Source organism: Giraffa tippelskirchi, chromosome 5, assembly GCF_054371585.1.
Source record: "Giraffa tippelskirchi isolate mGirTip1 chromosome 5, T2T-mGirTip1v1.2.pri, whole genome shotgun sequence".
Classification (NCBI taxonomy): Eukaryota; Metazoa; Chordata; class Mammalia; order Artiodactyla; family Giraffidae; genus Giraffa; species Giraffa tippelskirchi.
The window spans coordinates 174,614,526-174,632,788 of NC_137279.1; the positions used below are offsets into that span (position 1 = coordinate 174,614,526).

The 18,263-nt window shown below is 39.2% G+C and overlaps 1 protein-coding gene across 9 annotated transcripts in view; it reads right to left on the reverse strand.

The window, feature by feature from the left end:
- The window catches only part of MAST2 (microtubule associated serine/threonine kinase 2), a 212,921-nt gene that overhangs the window by 172,089 nt on the left and 22,569 nt on the right, over positions 1–18,263 (reverse strand). For all 9 annotated transcript variants that reach the window (XM_081488538.1, XM_081488529.1, XM_081488550.1 and 6 more), the window contains one exon: positions 15,434–15,576. In XM_081488538.1, coding sequence (XP_081344664.1) covers positions 15,434–15,484 — 51 coding nt within the window. In that variant the 5' untranslated portion in view covers positions 15,485–15,576. The remainder of the gene's footprint in view (positions 1–15,433; positions 15,577–18,263) is intronic.

The following is an 18,263-nucleotide window of genomic DNA, read 5'->3' on the forward strand; positions in this document are numbered from 1 at the left end:
TTCAAGAGTTCTCTCCCAGTGAAGATACACAGGCACATTTAATTCCTCCAGCAACAGATTTTGACAAGGCACATTAACTACTGCCTACTAGTGAAGTTCATCAGACTCAGTGCTCTAAGTTTTTACTGGAGCTGGTTATGTAGGTACACTCTGCCTACTGCATACCAAAATTCCTGGCCTCCAGGAAAACAAATATTCACATTCTTAGGATAGTTCAGACACAGTCAGTCACTCTCATCATCTTGGAAAAACTTTATCAGTGTAAGAAGCAGTTTACCATGCGTTTCCAGATGCTAACCAAGGGCCAATCTTGCATGCCTTTTTAAGGACAGCAATCTTGGGCCTTATTAACTATTTTCTGCACAGCACACTACTCTTTCTTAACATTTCTCTTTCAAGGCTACCAGTATGCACATGCTTGAACCAGTTTTGTACTCTAGATATTCTATAGATGAGAAAAGACACACTGCAAAAATGCAGAATGACAACTCACTTGGAAGCTGTGAATTATACACTATAAAAAGACCTGAGTTATACACCATAAGCAGATAATTTTTAGAAAAACTCATTTTCACTTGATGTTTGTTGACTCAACTACTACAGATAAACAGCAAATATTATGTTAGATGGCTGTTGCATGAAGCAGTGAATGGAAGGAAATTTTTGTAAGAAACAAACCTTGCTATCAAAAGTTTATAATCAAACTTCCCTGGTGATCCAGTGGTTAAGAATCTGCATGCCAATGCAGGAAACACAAGGTTCAATCCCTGGTTCAGGAGGATCCCACATGCTGCAGAACAACTAAGCCTGAGTGCCACAACCACTGAAGCCTGCACGCCCTAGAGCCTGAGCTTTGCAGCAAAGAGAAGCCGCCACCACGAGAAGCCTGAGCACCACCAGAGAGTAGCTCCCACTTGCCGCAACTAGAGAAAAGCCTGTGCACAGCAATGAAGACCCAGCACTGCCAAAAATAAATAAATAAATTTCAAAAATACATAAAATCTAGTGATAGATGGAATCTTCTACCAAGATTCCCAGCAAATATTTACAAATGTTAACCTTGAGGAAAAAAAAATGAAGAGACATGTTCGTGGAGAGGACATTGAAAGCAATCTTCATAACCCTTTCAGTAAAACAACTATTCACAATTTTAGAAATTAAGTGTTTAAGACAATAAGAATATCAGAATACTCAAAACCAATTCACTGTGCAAATGTTTACAGGAACTCACTACATGCTATGCATTGTGCGATGCTCTGGAATCCACAGAAACACATACTTAAAGACTATAAGGTGAGAGAAGATTTAAACAACAATCATATCATTACTTTATGTCTCCTAGAGTTTACTGTGTACCAAGCATTGTTCTAAGAACTTTACATCTACAAATTCATTTAATATTTAAGACAAAAAGAGAATAACTATTTTAGATATTTTTTATCCCAATTTTACAAAGAAAAAGCTTTACAGGAAAAGTTAAGCAATTTGTACATAGCAATGCATCTTCTATCAGTGGCAACTAGTTTAACCACTCAATCTTCATTCACATTCTTGGAGCCTACCACCGATATAAAGAAAGGTTGTATAAGGTTTAATTGTGATAAAAATAAAGTTTAAAAACTCTGTTCAGGATGGGGGAGTCACAAAAGTCTTCACAATAGAGGAAATCATTGAACTGAATCTTAAAAGATGTGCATAAGTTGACTGAACAATCTAAGCAAGGGGAACAACATATTCCAAATAAGAGTCCAAGAGACATATTGAGCACTTTGATTTCCCATTTGAAAACAGAATTTATGAAAAGTTTACAGAATAACCGCTATTTGCTACTATGCATTATTTTTTTTTAAAGAACTTAAGTTTTTATACACACAAATTTAAGTCAGAGTAAATGCTACATTTACATTTATTTTAATGAACCAGAGAACTGTATAATGACAGAATTTCTGAACTACAAGAGAAGGTTTCTGGGATGAAGACACACTCAAAAAAAGGTTTACCAAAAAGAAAATTAGCAGTGCTTTGAATAAAACTGTAATATAACTTAAAATAATTCATAGTCAAAATTATAAATAAGCTCAACATTTAAAATATTTGCAAGATGTACAAGATACCATCCATTTGTTGCTCCAGATCATTCATTGTACCCCAAATGCAGGCTCATTATGAACCACGTCAACAGGTTCCCTTGCCCTCTCCATTCAAATGGGTTCAGCCAACAGGTAGCACCAGCAGGAGATCGGAGAAAGAACAGATGGTAAGGGAGAGAGTAGAGGAGACTTTTCTCCTGGGTTAGTCGCTGCAGGGCTGTGTTAGGCTGTATCACACAATGACAAGTCATGCTGTCAGGTCACCTTCTATACACAGCCTCCTCTGTGTCCAAGTTCCAAGGGTCACTTCCTCCCCTCACCTTTTCAGGCCTAGGGTTGGTAACAGCACTAGGTTATTATTAAGGAGAAAGTGCTATGTATATGTTGCCATTTCACATCTTGCCTATTATTATATTTTGCCTTTATTATAATTTGTTCTTTTTCCAGCCAGAACCATTTTATGTAGAATAAAAATAAACATATTTTCAACTTCATTTGCATACTCTAAAGAAGAGAAAGTCTTTTTAACTTAAAAGAGAAATTTTTATGTGGTCAAAATCCAGTAAAATTTTACCTTTATGTAATCCTGATCAAAATCTTCAGTATCTGAATAGTTGGGAAGATAGAGTATCAAGTCAAAGCCAAAAAATGCAACTCAAATTCTCCAACTTCCTGAAGACTTTCCTCTCTACTTACCTACAAGTCTTGAAACAGACCTCAGAATCAGACCCGGTTTTGAATCGCTATTCTAATATTCACCCACTATCCTACAGCAAAGTACTTAACTTTGTATTGTTCACTGTTGTATTACCAGCATCCAGTACAGTGGTGATACACAGTGGGTACCTCATAAATATTTGTGGAATGAATAGACAAATGAATAAATCTCTGTAGGTCTGATCTGTATGCAGGTCAGGAAGCAACAGTTAGAATTGGACATGGAACAACAGACTGGTTCCAAATAGGAAAAGGAGTATGTCAAGGCTGCATGTTGTCACCCTGCTTATTTAACTTATATGCAGAATACATCATGAGAAATGCTGAGCTGGAAGAAACACAAGCTGGAATCAACATTGCCGGGAGAAATATCAATAACTTCAGATATGCAGATGATACCACCCTTATGGCAGAAAGTGAAGAGGAACTAAAGAGCCTCTTGATGAAAGTGAAAGAGGAGAGTGAAAAAGTTGGCTTAAAGCTCAACATTCAGAAAACTATGATCATGGCATCCTGTCCCATCACTTCATGGCAAATAGATGGGGAAACAGTGGAAACAGTGGCTGACTTTATCTTTCTGGGCTCCAAAATCACTGCAGATGGTGACTGCAGCCATGAAATTAAAAGACACTTACTCCTTGAAAGGAAAGTTATGACCAACCTAGATAGCATATTTAAAACCAGAGACATTACTTTGTCCACAAAGGTCCATCTAGTCAAGGCTATAGTTTTTCCAGTGGTCATGTATGGATATGAGGATTGGACTATAAAGAAAGCTGAACACCGAAGAATTGATGCTTTTGAACTGTGGTGTTGGAGAAGACTCTTGAGAGTCCCTTGGACTGCAAGGAGATCCAACCAGTCCATCCTAAAGGAGATCAGTCCCGGGTGTTCACTGGAAGGACTGATGTTGAAGCTGAAACTCCAATACTTTGGCCACCTCATGCGAAGAACTGACTCATTGGAAAAGACACTGATGCTAGGAAAGATTGAGGGCAGGAGGAGAAGGGGACGACAGAGGATGAGATGGTTGGATGGCATCACCGACTCAATGGACATGAGTTTGGGTAAAGTCTGACAGTTGGTGATGAATACCGAGGCATGGTGTGCTGTGGTTCACGGGGTCGCAAAGAGTCGGACACGACTGAGCGACTGAACAGAACTGATGATACCTTATTCTCATACCTTTGAAAAGACACTAGGTGGCATCAGAAACACATTCCTCTTACAAAAAAGAAAGAAACCAAGAGTGGAAGGAGAGTGATTCTCAAGTTAATAGGCAGTGAATGCACTTTTTCAAACCTATACTACTATGATTCTTAATCCATTGAACACTTAAATATTTTATACTACTTGATAAAGTCAAACTTCTTCCTTCTTATGGCTTGTGCTTTTTGTGCCCTGAGAAACCTTTGCCTCATCCCAAATCACAAAGACTTTCTCCTGTTTTACTTTATGTGTTTTATATGTTTTATAACTTCAGCTCTTACAACTGTCAAATTACCCACTTCAACTTAATTTTTATATATAGCATGGGGTAAGGTTCAAGGTTCATTTTTTTTTCCCATGTAAACTGTTCTAGCACCATTTGTTGGAATGATTATCTTTTACCATTAAATTACCTTGCATATTTGTCTATTTCTACATTTTCTATTCTGTTTCAGTGATTTGTGTGTTTATCTTTATACCAATATCACAATGTCGATTAGTATACCTTTATAGGCACTCGTAAAATCAGGTGGGATGATTCCTTCAACTCTGGTCTTCTTTTTCAATATTGTTTTGGTTACTTTAGGCCCTTTCCATTTCAATATAGATTTGAAATCACATTGTCAATTTCTGAAGAATACTGCTTGGGTTTTGATTGGAAGTGCACTGAATTTATAGATCAATAGGAGAATTTACATCTTAATGACACTGGGTCTTTAAATCCATAAACATATATTTTCCAATCATTTAAGTCTTTTTTTAAGTCTTTTTTAAATTCTCTCAGTAATGTTTTGTACTTTAAAATGCACTGGTCTTACAAAAAATAAAAGGTACTTGTCTTGCAAATAACTTTTTTAAAGTTATCTTTATTTCATTTGTAAGCAATTATAAATAGTAATTTCAATTTCATTGTGTTGGAGAAATACAGTTGATCTTTGCCTATTTTTATATATAGATTTTTGTATAAAACAGTGATAAGAAAATGAAAACATAAGCCACACACAGGAAGAAATACTTAGCATATATCTGATATATAATTTGTATCCAGAATATACAAAGAACTCATAAGATTCAATAATAAGAAGACAAACAACCTAAAAATTTAAAGGACAGAAATCTGAACAAGTAATTCAAAGAATCACATCTATTTAATTTATAGTTTGACATGATGTGTTTGACATAGTGTAAACCAATTAAGGATTTGTTCAGTTCAGTTCAGTCGCTCAGTCGTGTCCGACTCTTTGCGACCCCATGAATCGCAGCACGCCAGGCCTCCCTGTCCATCACCAACTCCCAGAGTCTACCCAAACCCATATCCATCGAGTCAATGATGCCATCCAGCCATCTCATCCTCTGTTGTCCCCTTCTCCTCCTGCCCCCAATCCTCCCCAGCATTAAGGTCTTTTCCAATGAGTCAACTTTTCGCATGAGGTGGCCTAAGTATTGGAGTTTCAGCTTCAACATCAGTCCTTCCAATGAACACCCAGGATTGATCTCCTTTAGGATGGATTGGTTGGATCTTCTTGCAGTCCAAGGGACTCTCAAGAGTCTTCTCCAACACCACACTTCAAAAGCATCAATTCTTCGGTGCTCGGCCTTCTTTATAGTCCAACTCTCACATCCATACATGACCACTGGAAAAACCATAGCCTTGACTAGATGGACCTTTGTTGGCAAAGTAATGTCTCTGCTTTTAAATATGCTATCTAGGTTGGCCATAACTTTCCTTCCAAGGAATAAGCGTCTTTTAATTTCATGGCTGCAATCACCATCAGCGGTGATTTTGGAGCCCCCTAAAATAAAGTCTGACACTGTTTCCACTGTTTCTCCATCTATTTCCCATTAAGTGATGCGAGCGGATGCCACGATCTTAGTTTTCTGAATGTTGAGCTTTAAGCCAACTTTTTCACTCTCCTCTTTCACTTTCATCAAGAGGCTCTTTAGTTCTTCTTCGCTTTCTGCCATAAGGGTGGTGTCATCTGCATATCTGAGGTTATTCATATTTCTCCCGGCAATCTTGATTCCAGCTTGTGCTTCTTCCAGCCCAGTGTTTCTCATGATGTACTCTGCATATAAGTTAAATAAGCAGGTTGACAATATACAGCCTTGACGTACTCCTTTTCCTATTTGGAACCAGTCTGTTGTTTCATGTCCAGTTCTAGCTGTCGCTTCTTGACCTGCATACATGTTTCTCAAGAGACAGGTCAGGTGGTCTGGTATTCCTATCTCTTTCAGAATTTTCCACATTTTATTGTGATCCACACAGTCAAAGGCTTTGGCATAGTCAATAAAGCAGAAATAGATGTTTTTCTGGAACTCTCTTGCTTTTTCGATGATCCAGCAGATGTTGGCAATTTGATCTCTGGTTCCTCTGCCTTTTCTAAAACCAGCTTGAACATCTGGAAGTTCACGGTGCACGTATTGCTGAAGCCTGGCTTGGAGAATTTTGAGCATTACTTTACTAGCGTGTGAGATGAGTGCAATTGTGCGGTAGTTCGAGCATTCTTTGGCATTGCCTTTCTTTGGGATTGGAACGAAAACTGACCTTTTCCAGTCCTGTGGCCACCGCTGAGTTTTTCAGATTTGCTGGCATATTGAATGCAGCACTTTCACAGCATTATCTTTCAGGATTTGAAATAGCTCAACTGGAATTCCACCACTTTTACTAGCTTTCTTAGTAGTGATGCTTTCTAAGGCCCACTTGACTCCACATTCCAGGATGTCTGGCTCTAGATGAGTGATCACACCATCGTGATTATCTGGGTTGTGAAGATCTTTTTTGTACAGTTCTTCTGTGTATTCTTGCCACCTCTTCTTAATATCTTCTTAAGGATCTGAGTGAAGCTCAGTGCAGAACTAAAGCTTCTCAAGTTATGTTTTGCTTTTTTAAAAAATTCTGGTCCTGGTGCAAATGTTAGTTATGTCTTATTTATATCACAGTTAGGTCTCCATGCTGTGACATGGGCTGTATTCATGCTACCTTACATACTGGTTCTTTTTTTTTTGCCTTAGATACTTTTGTAATTATTTTTGCAGACTTGTGACTGTCCCTCTTAACTTTCTTTTATGTAATTTACAAAAGTTTCTTTAAAATTCTGCTTTTAATTTTGAATAAAAACTTAATTCATTAAAAAAAGTATATATGTATACGTGTGTGTATATATATATATATATCCCTGATGACTAATGAGGCTGAATTGCTTTTCAGCCTCACTGGTCATCAGGGATATGCAAATTAAAAACACAATGAGATACTCCTACACACCCATTAGAATGGCTAAAATTAAAATGACAATACCCAGTACTGAAAAGGATGTGGAACAACTGCTGGTGGGAATACAAAAATGCCAGTTTCCCATCTAGATAAACATACAGCATACACTTGACATATATTCCAGGAATCTCATTCATAGGTATTTATCCAGCAGAAATGAAAGCCTAAGTCCACAAAAATACATGTACACAAACTTTCATAGCAGTTTTCTCCACAACAGGCAAAAAATGAGAAACAACCCAAATGATCATCAACTGGTGAATAAACAAAGTCTGATATACCCAGACACCAATGGAATACTTTCATCAATAAAAAGGAACTACCAATGCTCAAAAACAATGTGGATGAGTCTCAAAACCATTATGTTAAGTGAAAAACGTCAAACACAAAAGATTACATGCTGTATGATTCCATTTACAAGAAATTCTGGAAAAGACAAAAAAAAAAATCACAGTGACAGAAAGCATATTCGTGAGAAAGCAGGTCAGTGTTTGCCAAGGGCTGGCAGGGAAAAGAACCGACTGTAAAGGGACACAGGGGAACATTTCACGGTGACAGAAATTTCCATACCATGATTTTCTTTATCTATATCATGACTGTGGTGGTGTATACAGCTCTGAAAACTATGGCGTTTCTTTTTGAAGCCATGTGTGAAAATTAAAGAATAATCATACGAGTTAAGAAACACGGGGAAAGGTTGTAAGGAGTATCTTGGATTGCTTCTTTTGGCCACACCTGAAGCATATGGCCAAAGAATGCTCAAACTACCACACAATTGCACTCATCTCACATGCTAGTAAAGTAATGCTCAAAATTCTCCAAGCCAGGCTTCAGCAATACGTGAACCGTGAACTTCCAGATGTTCAAGCTGGTTTTAGAAAAGGCAGAGGAACCAGAGATCAAATTGCCAATATCCGCTGGATCATCGAAAAAACAAGAGAGTTCCAGAAAAACATCTATTTCTGCTTTATTGACTATGCCAAAGCCTTTGACTGTGTGGATCACAATAAACTGTGGAAAATTCTGAAAGAGATGGGAATACCAGACCATCTGACCTGTCTCTTGAGAAACCTGTATGCAGGTCAAGAAGCAACAGTTAGAACTGGACATGGAACAACAGACTGGTTCCAAATAGGAAAAGGAGTACGTCAAGGCTGTATATTGTCACCCCGCTTATTTAACTTCTATGCAGAGTACATCATGAGAAACGCTGGGCTGGAAGAAACACAAGCTGGAATCAAGATTGCCGGGAGAAATAGCAATAACCTCAGATATGCAGATGACACCACCCTTATGGCAGAGAGTGAAGAAGAACTAAAGAGCCTCTTGATGAAGGTGAAGGAGGAGAGTGAAAAAGTTGGCTTAAAGCTCAACGTTCAGAAAACTAAGATCATGGCATCTGGTCCCATAACTTCATGGGAAATAGATGGGGAAACAGTGGAAACAGTGTCAGACTTTATTTTTTGGGGCTCCAGAATCACTGCTGATGATGACTGCAGCCATGAAATTAAGAGACGCTTACTCCTTGGAAGGAAGGTTATGGCCAACCTAGATAGCATGTTTAAAAGCAGAGACATTACTTTGCCAACAAAAGTCCGTCTAGTCAAGGCTATGGTTTCTCCAGTGGTCATGTATGGATGTGAGAGTTGGACGGTGAAGAAAGCTGAGCGCCGCAGAATTGATGCTTTTGAACTGTGGTGTTGGAGAAGACTCTTGAGAGTCCCTTGGACTGCAAGGAGATCCAATCAATCCATCCTAAAAGAGATCAATCCTGGGTGTTCATTGGAAGGTCTGATGTTGAAGCTGAAACTCCAATACTTTGGCCACCTCATGCGAAGGGTTGACTCATTGGAAAAGACCCTGATGCTGGGTAGGATTGGGGGCAGGAGGAGAAGGGGACGACAGAGGATGAGATGGTTGGATGGCATCACCGACTCGATGAACATGGGTTTGGGTAGACTTCGGGAGTTGGTGATGGACAGAGAGGCCTGGCGTGCTGCAATTCATGGGGTCGGAAAGAGTCGGACATGACTGAGAGACTGAACTGAACTGAAGCATATGGGATTTCACTTACCTGATGGGGGACTGAATTCTGCACTGGAAGCCCAGAGTCTTCACCACTGGACCACCAAGGAAGTCCTTTGGATTCTCAATTCCTTCAAAAGCATACCCCAATTATGTCACCTCAAAAAAGTTCTGAAATACTAAGTTAAGAATACAATAATAGGGACTTTCCTGGTGATCCAGTGGTTAAGAATCCACTTTCCAAGTCAGGGGACCCAGTTTTGATCACGGGTTGGGAACAAAGATCCCACATGCCAAGAGGCAACTAAGCCCATGCTTAGTTGGGCTGCAACCACCAAGCTCATGCAGCACAACTAAAACCCGATGCAACCGAATAAATAAAAACAGTAATAGGAATTCCCTCGCAGTCCAATGGTTAGGATTCCATGCTTCCACTGTAAGGGCTCAGCAGTTGTGGCTTGTGGGCTCTAGGACGTGTGGGCATCAATAGTTGTGAACCAGGGGCTCATTAGTCGTGGCTCGTGGGCTCTAGAGCACACAAGCTCCAGTAGTTGCAGCTGGAGCGTGGGCTCAGTAATTGCAGTGCACAGGCTCAGTAACTGTGGCACACAGGCTTTAGTTGCCCATGGCATGTGGCATCTTCTCAGACCAGAGATCGAATCCGTGTCCCCTGCATTGGCAGGCAGATTCCTATTCGCTGTACCACCAGGTAAGTCCTTCAATCCAGTGCTGAGCTTGGCTTTTCAAAGGTTACTTTTCTCTCTGTTAAATCTCATTGTGCTGGTTCTTCTTGAACCGTCATTTGTTTGTGAGGCTCTGACTGAATTTAACATTCAACAATGGAAATGTGCCATCAGCATATGTAATAAGTAATTTCTTCAGTGTCTTTATCCAAGAAATTGATTAAAATGACGATTAGGACAAGGACAAGAATAGAGGTCTGTGTGACATCATTTCAGGCTGGTACTGACACATTAAATCAACCTTCTTTTGTGGACATTATATTTCAAACAAGTGTTAATCCAACCACCAGTAACATTAGCAAAGGTATTCCAAAAGTCCTTTACTCTTTCAACGAGTAACTATACATCGCCTACTATATACCGGGTACAATGTTACATGTCAACTAGGAACACGATGATGGAAAAAGCCATTCTTTGTAAATGACAATTCCTATAACCACAGTTGGTAAAGAATTCGCTTGTCAATGCAGGAGATGCAGGTTTGATCTGTTGGTCCAATCTGTGGGTCGGGAAGATTCCCTGGAGAAAGATATGGCAACCCACTCCAGTATCCTTGCCTGGAGAATTCCATGGAAAGAGGAGCCTTTGGGCTACAGTCCATGGAGTCAGACACGACTGAGCGACTTGGCATGCATGCATCACTCTTGTGAAGGTCATGTCTGCCAATAAAGAAAGAATCCCAAAAGTGTATTTTGAGAATTAGTCAAACCCTATCAATTAAGAGATTCCTGATATGTACAGCCCTTCTATTAAAATCTGAATGTTTGGCACAATTCACGGGTTAGTTCAACCTCAGTATAAATTACTTGAATCCAATAGACTGATTTCAGAGAAAAATCATCCAAGCCTCATCTTTCCATCTGTAGTCTCAATTTCTCATTGACAATTTGCTAATGCCAATGAAAATTCATCCACTCAATAATTACTGATTATTGTATTTTATAATAATTGTTACAGGAAGCTATGGAAATATTTTAAACATTGATGCTGGATAAATATTAACCAAATGAAAATTTAGAAGATAAAACTAAAAGAAAAAATAGACAAAATCAGATTTTGTTTTTGAAAGAATAGACTTTAGAGTGCAGAGTGGGTAGAAAGGAAGAAGAATGAATAGAAGGTTAACAGTAATGAGGCCCCAACAATGATCAAAGAGATTGCAAATGTGGCTTAGGCTGGTGAAAAAAGTCTAAGGTAAAAAAAGGTAGACCTCTTAGAAATGTTTGGAGCTAGGATTCACTGGGTGATTGGATAGGGGAGAGTAAGGGAGAGGAGGAGTCAAAACAGACTTCCAGGTCTCTGGTTTTAGGCTTTCGGGGCAGGGAAGGGGGGTCATGGTGCTAGTTAACAACTGAAGAACTGGTTTAGGGGAACACAGAGGCAGAATAAACAGATGAGTCTTAGACAAAGATCAAAGTTGCAGATGCTACTTGGCATATTCGTGAGAAAGCAAAGTAGGAATTAACCTTAAAGATTATATATATATTCTTATACATATGTCTTAAGACACATATACATGTGTATATATATATAGATCATATATTACAATTTATAGTATATAAGGATACGTATATATATTGTAGGAAAGTGGACCCCTTCCAGGGCCCAAGAGTGGGGCTCTTGTCCAACACTTGGAAATGAACTGTCCGAGGAGACACATGCTGACAAAAAGCAAAAAACGTTATTGGGAATGAACACCCAGGAGGGCAGCAGGGTAAGGGAACCCAGGAGAACTGCTCTGCCACATGGCTCCCAGTCTCAGGTTTTACAGTAACAGGATTAGTTTCCAGGTTGTCTCTGGCCAATCATCTTGCTTGGCCCAAATTTCATCTGACTCAGAGTCCTTCCTGGTGGCCTGTGCATCTCTCAGCCAAGATGGATTTCAGTGGTGAGGGCTTCTTCAGTTGGCAGGACACACCATCTCCTCCCTCCTCCTTTCGGCCCCTCCCAAATTCTCCAGGTTAGTTTTAGGGAGCAGCATCAAGTTCTTTATGGGAACCTCCTGTTGTGAGACAATTCAGGCAAGCAGATATCATTGTGCCTGGCCTAGGTGGGAGGTTTTGGTCAACAGTTCCTTAACAAATATGTGCCACACTCAGTCGTGTCCAACTCTTTGCAACCCATGGACTGTAGCCCATCAGGTTCCTCTGTCTGTGGGATTTTTCAGGCAAGAATACTGGAGTGAGTTGCCATTTTCTTCTCTAAGGAATCTTCCCAACCAAGGGATTGAACCATACATGTATTTTAAGATGAATAACTAATCTTGGACAAGATGCCGTCTAAGTTTTTCCCTATCCCTAGGAACATACAATATAGTAATAGGATTGAATGATTCTTTTTATACATGCTCTGGAAACCACCAATTGGAATCATAGTTTCTACATATATGGGGAAAATGGACATTCAGAGAAATCCTCTCAGTAGATCCTAGGAAATGAGGGAGAAGTCCAAAAATCTCATAAACACAATCACCCAGATGGCCTCAAAATGAAAACAGTTGCTACACTCAGGCTTTTGGCTAATCATTCTCCAGACTCTGGTCAACTCTAACCTCCTGCAAATTATCTCCCCAATCATTATACCCAAGACAATTCCTGTTCCCTTAGTTTCTTATTCTATTAAATGTTGTCTTATTACTTTTAAATTGGTTTTTGTTATATGTGAATCTTGTAGACTCAAAAATTCTCTGGAGGCTGGGTCTGTGGACTATATATGGGTCTGTGGACTGTATATGGGTCTGCAGACTATATATGGCCATAATTCTATTAACAACAAGAATACATTATAGGACAGCCTTTTTTAGAAATGCCACAGAAGCTGGGGTGGCATCAAGGTATATTCAGTGTACAGTAAGTCAAAGCAAGGAAAGTATTCAACTCTAACTATCAAATGTGCCATCAAACATAAAATATCCAACTGGAAATCCTTGAGTACGAGAATGGAAAGGGAGGAACTAGCCTGAGGTTACCATAAGTAAGTAAATTGCTAAGGAAGAAAAGCACAAGAGGAAACAAAAGGCAGATCCCGGGGAGGAAAGACATAACTAGCTTCAGTTCTCAGTTCAGTTCAGTAGCTCACTCGTGTCTGACTCTTTGCGACCCCATGAACAGCAGCACGCCAGGCCTCCCTGTCCATCACCAACTGCTGGAATCTACCCAAACCCATGTCCATTGAGTCGGTGATGCCATCCAACCATCTCATCCTCTGTCGTCCCCTTCTCCTCCTGCCCTCAATCTTTCCCAGCATCAGGGTCTTTTCAAAGCAGTCAGCTCTTCGCATGAGGTGGCCAAAGTATTGGAGTTTCAGCTTCAACATCAGCCCCTCCAATGAACACCCAGGACTGATGTCGTTTAGGATGGACTGGTTGGATCTCCTTGCAGTCCAAGATTCAGTTCTAGAGAAGTAATTATTTTACACACCCATAAAAAGACAAATAACCCAATTTTTTAAATGAGCAAACAGTCTGAATAGACATTTCTTCAAAGAAGGTATACAAAGGGCCAATAATCACATAAAAGGATGCTTACTGACCTTAGGAAAACACAAATCAAAACCACAGATATCACTTCAGAACCACTAGGATGACTAAAATCAAGACAGACAATAGCAAATGCTGATGAAGATGTGAAGAAACCAAAAACATCACACACTGCAGTTTATCAAACAGTGCTGCATTTAAACAGTTAGCATAAGACTGAGTAATTCCACTTCCAAGAAAAAAGAAAACTGTCCACATGAACACTGTAAACAAATGTTCATTATTCATAATAGTCTAAAGGAAAAAACAACCCAAATGTCAATCAATTGACAAACAGATAAAATATGGTATATTCATACAATGAAATGTTATTCAGGGGTAAAAAGGAATGACATACTAATACATGCTACACAATGGAGGAACCTTAAAAACATCATTTTAAGTGGAACAAGCCAATTACAAAAGGCCACATATTATAGGATTCAATTTATATGAAATGAACAGAATAGGTAAATCTATGGAGGCAGAAAGTATATTAGTGGTTACATAGGCCTAGAGAGATATGAGAAATAAGGTGATAGCTAAAGGGTCTAAGTGGAGAAGGCAATGGCAGCCCACTCCAGCATTCATGCCTGGAAAATCCCATGGACGGAGGAGCCTGGCAGGCTGCAGTCCATGGGGTCACGAAGAGTCAGACACGACTAAGCGACTTCACTTTCACTTTTCACTTTCATGCATCGGAGAAGGAAATGGCAACCCACTCCAGTGTTCTTGCCTGGAGAATCCCAGGGACAGCGGAGCCTGGTGGGCTGCCATCTATGGGGTCGCACAGAGTCGGACATGACTGAAGCGACTTAGCAGCAGCAGCAGCAGCAGCAGCAAAGGGTCTAAGAATTCTTTCTGATATGATGAAAATATTCTAAAACTGACTCCAGTGATGGCTGCATCTATGAATATACTAAAAATCACTGAATTGTACAGTTTAAATGAGTAGATTTTATCATATGTGAATTATATTTCAATAAGTTTTCTTTTAAAAAAAAATTAATTTAGGAATGCCGATTGTCCCTGTAGCCTAAAATCACAAACCTCAGGTCATATCAGGAAATCTTTTGATCCAAAAACTAACTTCCCACCTGCTATAAGAACACTTCTTCCCCTATCCCCACCTTCTTGGATGAACAAATGGACAAAGCTTTCTACTCCCTATATGCCAACCCAAAAGATTTATGATCCCAAAGAGTAGATGAACTTATCTTAATGGGAACAAGCTTCTGTTATCATATCCTGAAAATTACTAGTCTGCCTTGTCTTACAGATAGAGGGAAGAGGGTTGAGATCAATAGAAAGTCAATGGATCCCCTAAGTAAAGAGGCAGGGCCACTAGGGGAAAAGGGTACAAGACGCAACAACAGGCAGAAAACCTGCCCAGACTACACAGCTTAATCTGTTAGGTCCTGTCTATTATACAAAGCTGAGACAAAGAAGAGGCTCATTCTTTCACCTATTATATACTGAAGTGCCTACTCTGTGCAAAACATGTTCCCTATCCACATGTACTAAATATTAAATATGTATACCAGAGAGCTATATACGGAAGCAACACAACTTCACAAGATTTAGAATCATTTCCATAAGAAAGCTCTTTCTCAGGAAATTTATTCATTAAAGTTAAAATCATACTGAATCTTTTTATTGACTCTCATTACAAAATCAGTACCAGTGACAGCATGAGAGCGCATTCAGAATATAGTCTATTAAATCCCATTCTGTTCCATTGTTTGCTTTGAGAAATTAATCTAGCCAAACCCTAAAGGAAAAATAATAGCTGTGGTAATGGCAAATGACAACCAAGGATCTGTTCACAGAGCAAGGGAGCATCTGTACTAACACTTACCAAGCCAGCGGTAAGAGAAGGTGCAGACTGTCCGAGGGACTGATTCCTCATCCGCACCAGGTTGGACGCTTCTCCTGAAGACTGCCAAGTCACCTGTCCCACGCTACTGTGAGCACTGCCGGACAAGGGGAGCAGCTGCTTACCTTCAAACACAATGTGTGGAAAATTAGCAAACTATTAATTAACAAAATGAAAAAAATGCAATGACAGCAAATGGATTAAAAGTACATTGATCCAAAGCAAAGTGAAGCCCCTCCACATCCATTTTAGGATCTGTAGCCCTCTAAAAAACTCCACCTATGTTGGTGGTGGTGAGAAATCCAAGTGGAATACTGAACTGAGTCGATGATCTTAAATTCTCTGTAATATCCACCACCATGCCAGGGCTCAACTTCCAACCAAACAGGCTTGTTCCAACCTAGCAGGCTAGGAGTTTTCCAGTCCCTTCCACCCTATCTAGTTTCTCATCAACTCAGTGTGGTAAGAGTGGAGCTGAAAGCTTCTCTTAGACAAGTCTGGCCCTTAGGTTTCCAGAAGACAAACACTGAATCTATGCTGCTCTTGCCAGATTCCATGTGTTCAGTCCAGGTTGACTGAATGCCTTAATTCCACTGAAAGACTGCAAGAAAGTCATTTATAAAGACTGAGCACCTAGAACTGCAATGACTTTCTAGCTGAGGTTCAAGTCCTATTTCAACCCCTTCCCTCTCACCATTCTTCACATTGGTGCTAGTGATCTAATCAAAACAAATATGGTCATGTCATTCCCTTCTCATGACTCTCTACTGTTTAAAGAATTAAGCTGCATTTTTTGTTGCTTTTTTAGTTTTATTTTTGTTTGTTTGTTTTTTGTTTTTATTTGGCAGCACCATGTGGCATATGAGATCTTAGTTCCCTGACCAGAGACTGAACCCACACCCCCTGCAGGGGAAGCACAGAGTTTTAACCACTGGACTGACAGGGAAGTCCTATGTTACACTTTTAAAACTCTAAAAAGATCCACCATAAATCCATATTGTCTCCCTGGCCTCATCTCCTTCTACTTTTTCCAAACCCATTCACTCATTCAACTTCAACATTCTGCCCTGAATATTCACCTGGCTTTAACTTGATCACCAATTTACTTAAAAACTCTTCTTCTTCCTGCAAAATTCTATTCGTTAGAGAAATAACCCTCTTATAAAGAGGTATGAGCAAAAGTAGGTTTGGGTTTTGTTTTTCTGTAACATACCCTTTTACTGCAAACAAAATGTGATGGAACTTATTTGGAGGGCAATTTAGCAAAACCTATTATAATTTTAATTTGAGTAAGCCTGGACATAACATTCCATTTGTAGGAATGCAAAGGAAAAAAAAGTAGACCAGAAAGTTAACCCTAGCAATGCTCTCACTATAATAAAATAGGGAATAAAATAAATGATCACTACAAATTAAAGAAATTATAATATCTCCACATAATGACATACTGAACCCATTAAAAATAATGAGGCAGCTCAACATTGCAGTCAGGAGAAAATGTTCAATGTTCTCAGTTGGTGAAAAGAGCAGAAAGGAAGTATATAGCATATGATCTCAATTTTTATTTTTAAAATAAAGTTTGTATACTTACATAAGATTTTAAATGTATATTTAAATATAATGGAGTATATATAAATGGTTTGGAGAGAGGGAAAAGACAAGAAAGTAAAGATTTTCAACTTTGACATGAAGCATGTTACTGCACTCAAATTTTTTATAACTGGCATATTTTACATTTTTCATCAGAAACAAAACTTAAAAAAAAAAAATCTAACTCTCTCTCAAGGCTGCTCTCAAATGCATGCTTTAATGAGAAGTCTTTCCATAAAACCCTCCACAAAAAATAATACTGGTTCTCTACTCAAAACCTCCACAAGCCCAGAGTAGAGACTGCCTAGTTTCTTTTCTTCCTTCTGCAAATGTTGCCAAGCTCTCCAGGTGATCTGCCTACAGATGAGGAGCTATATAACCTAAAGGAAAATTAGTTTGTTAACTTCCCAACTACATATCCAAAGGCTAGTATCACAATTCTACCTGTCTTCAAAGTAAGTGCCTAATGGGGAAAGAGACTTATACAACAGCAGACGAAACCCATATGGACATATTAGTAAGGGCTTGAAGCTTACCAAGACATGTCAAGAATTTGAGGAACACAAACAGCTTAAAACAGAAAGAACAATATGAACAAATGGAGCAACTAGCCCTTTAGTAAACAAATCACTCAGGGGAAAAAAACTTCTTAAAAATTCTAATTATTATTCTTACAATGAGTTCAAGAGCCTATTTTTAAGAAATATTCCCAGTTAAAGATGGTTGAATGACCACATATTTGTATCTTCTGTCCCCCTGGAAACTCCATTAAATGAGAATAAAGAGGGAATTCCCTGGCAGCCGAGTGGTTAGGACTCAGCACTCTCACTACAAGGGGCCTGGGTTTGATCCCTGGTCAGGAACTAGGATCCCACATGTCACAGGGTAACCAAGCCCATGCCACAACTAGAGAGCCCACGCACTGTAGAGCCTGTGCTCTGCAACTAGAGAAGACCCCGTGTGCCACAATGAAGACCCAGCTGAGCCAAAAAAAAAAGAAAAATTCAAGAAAATTTTAATTAAAAAAGTAAAAATCTATTTACTCATAGGGAATGAGAAGATAAAACACATCCTTGAAAGAAGAGCAGAACACTATGGAGAAAGAAACAAACAAGAAACAGCTCTATGTGATTAAAACATGACAGACAAAATAAAAATTTCAATAGAAGAGTAAGAAGAGAAAACCAAAGGACTAGCCCTGAAAAGGAACAAAAGTAAAAAG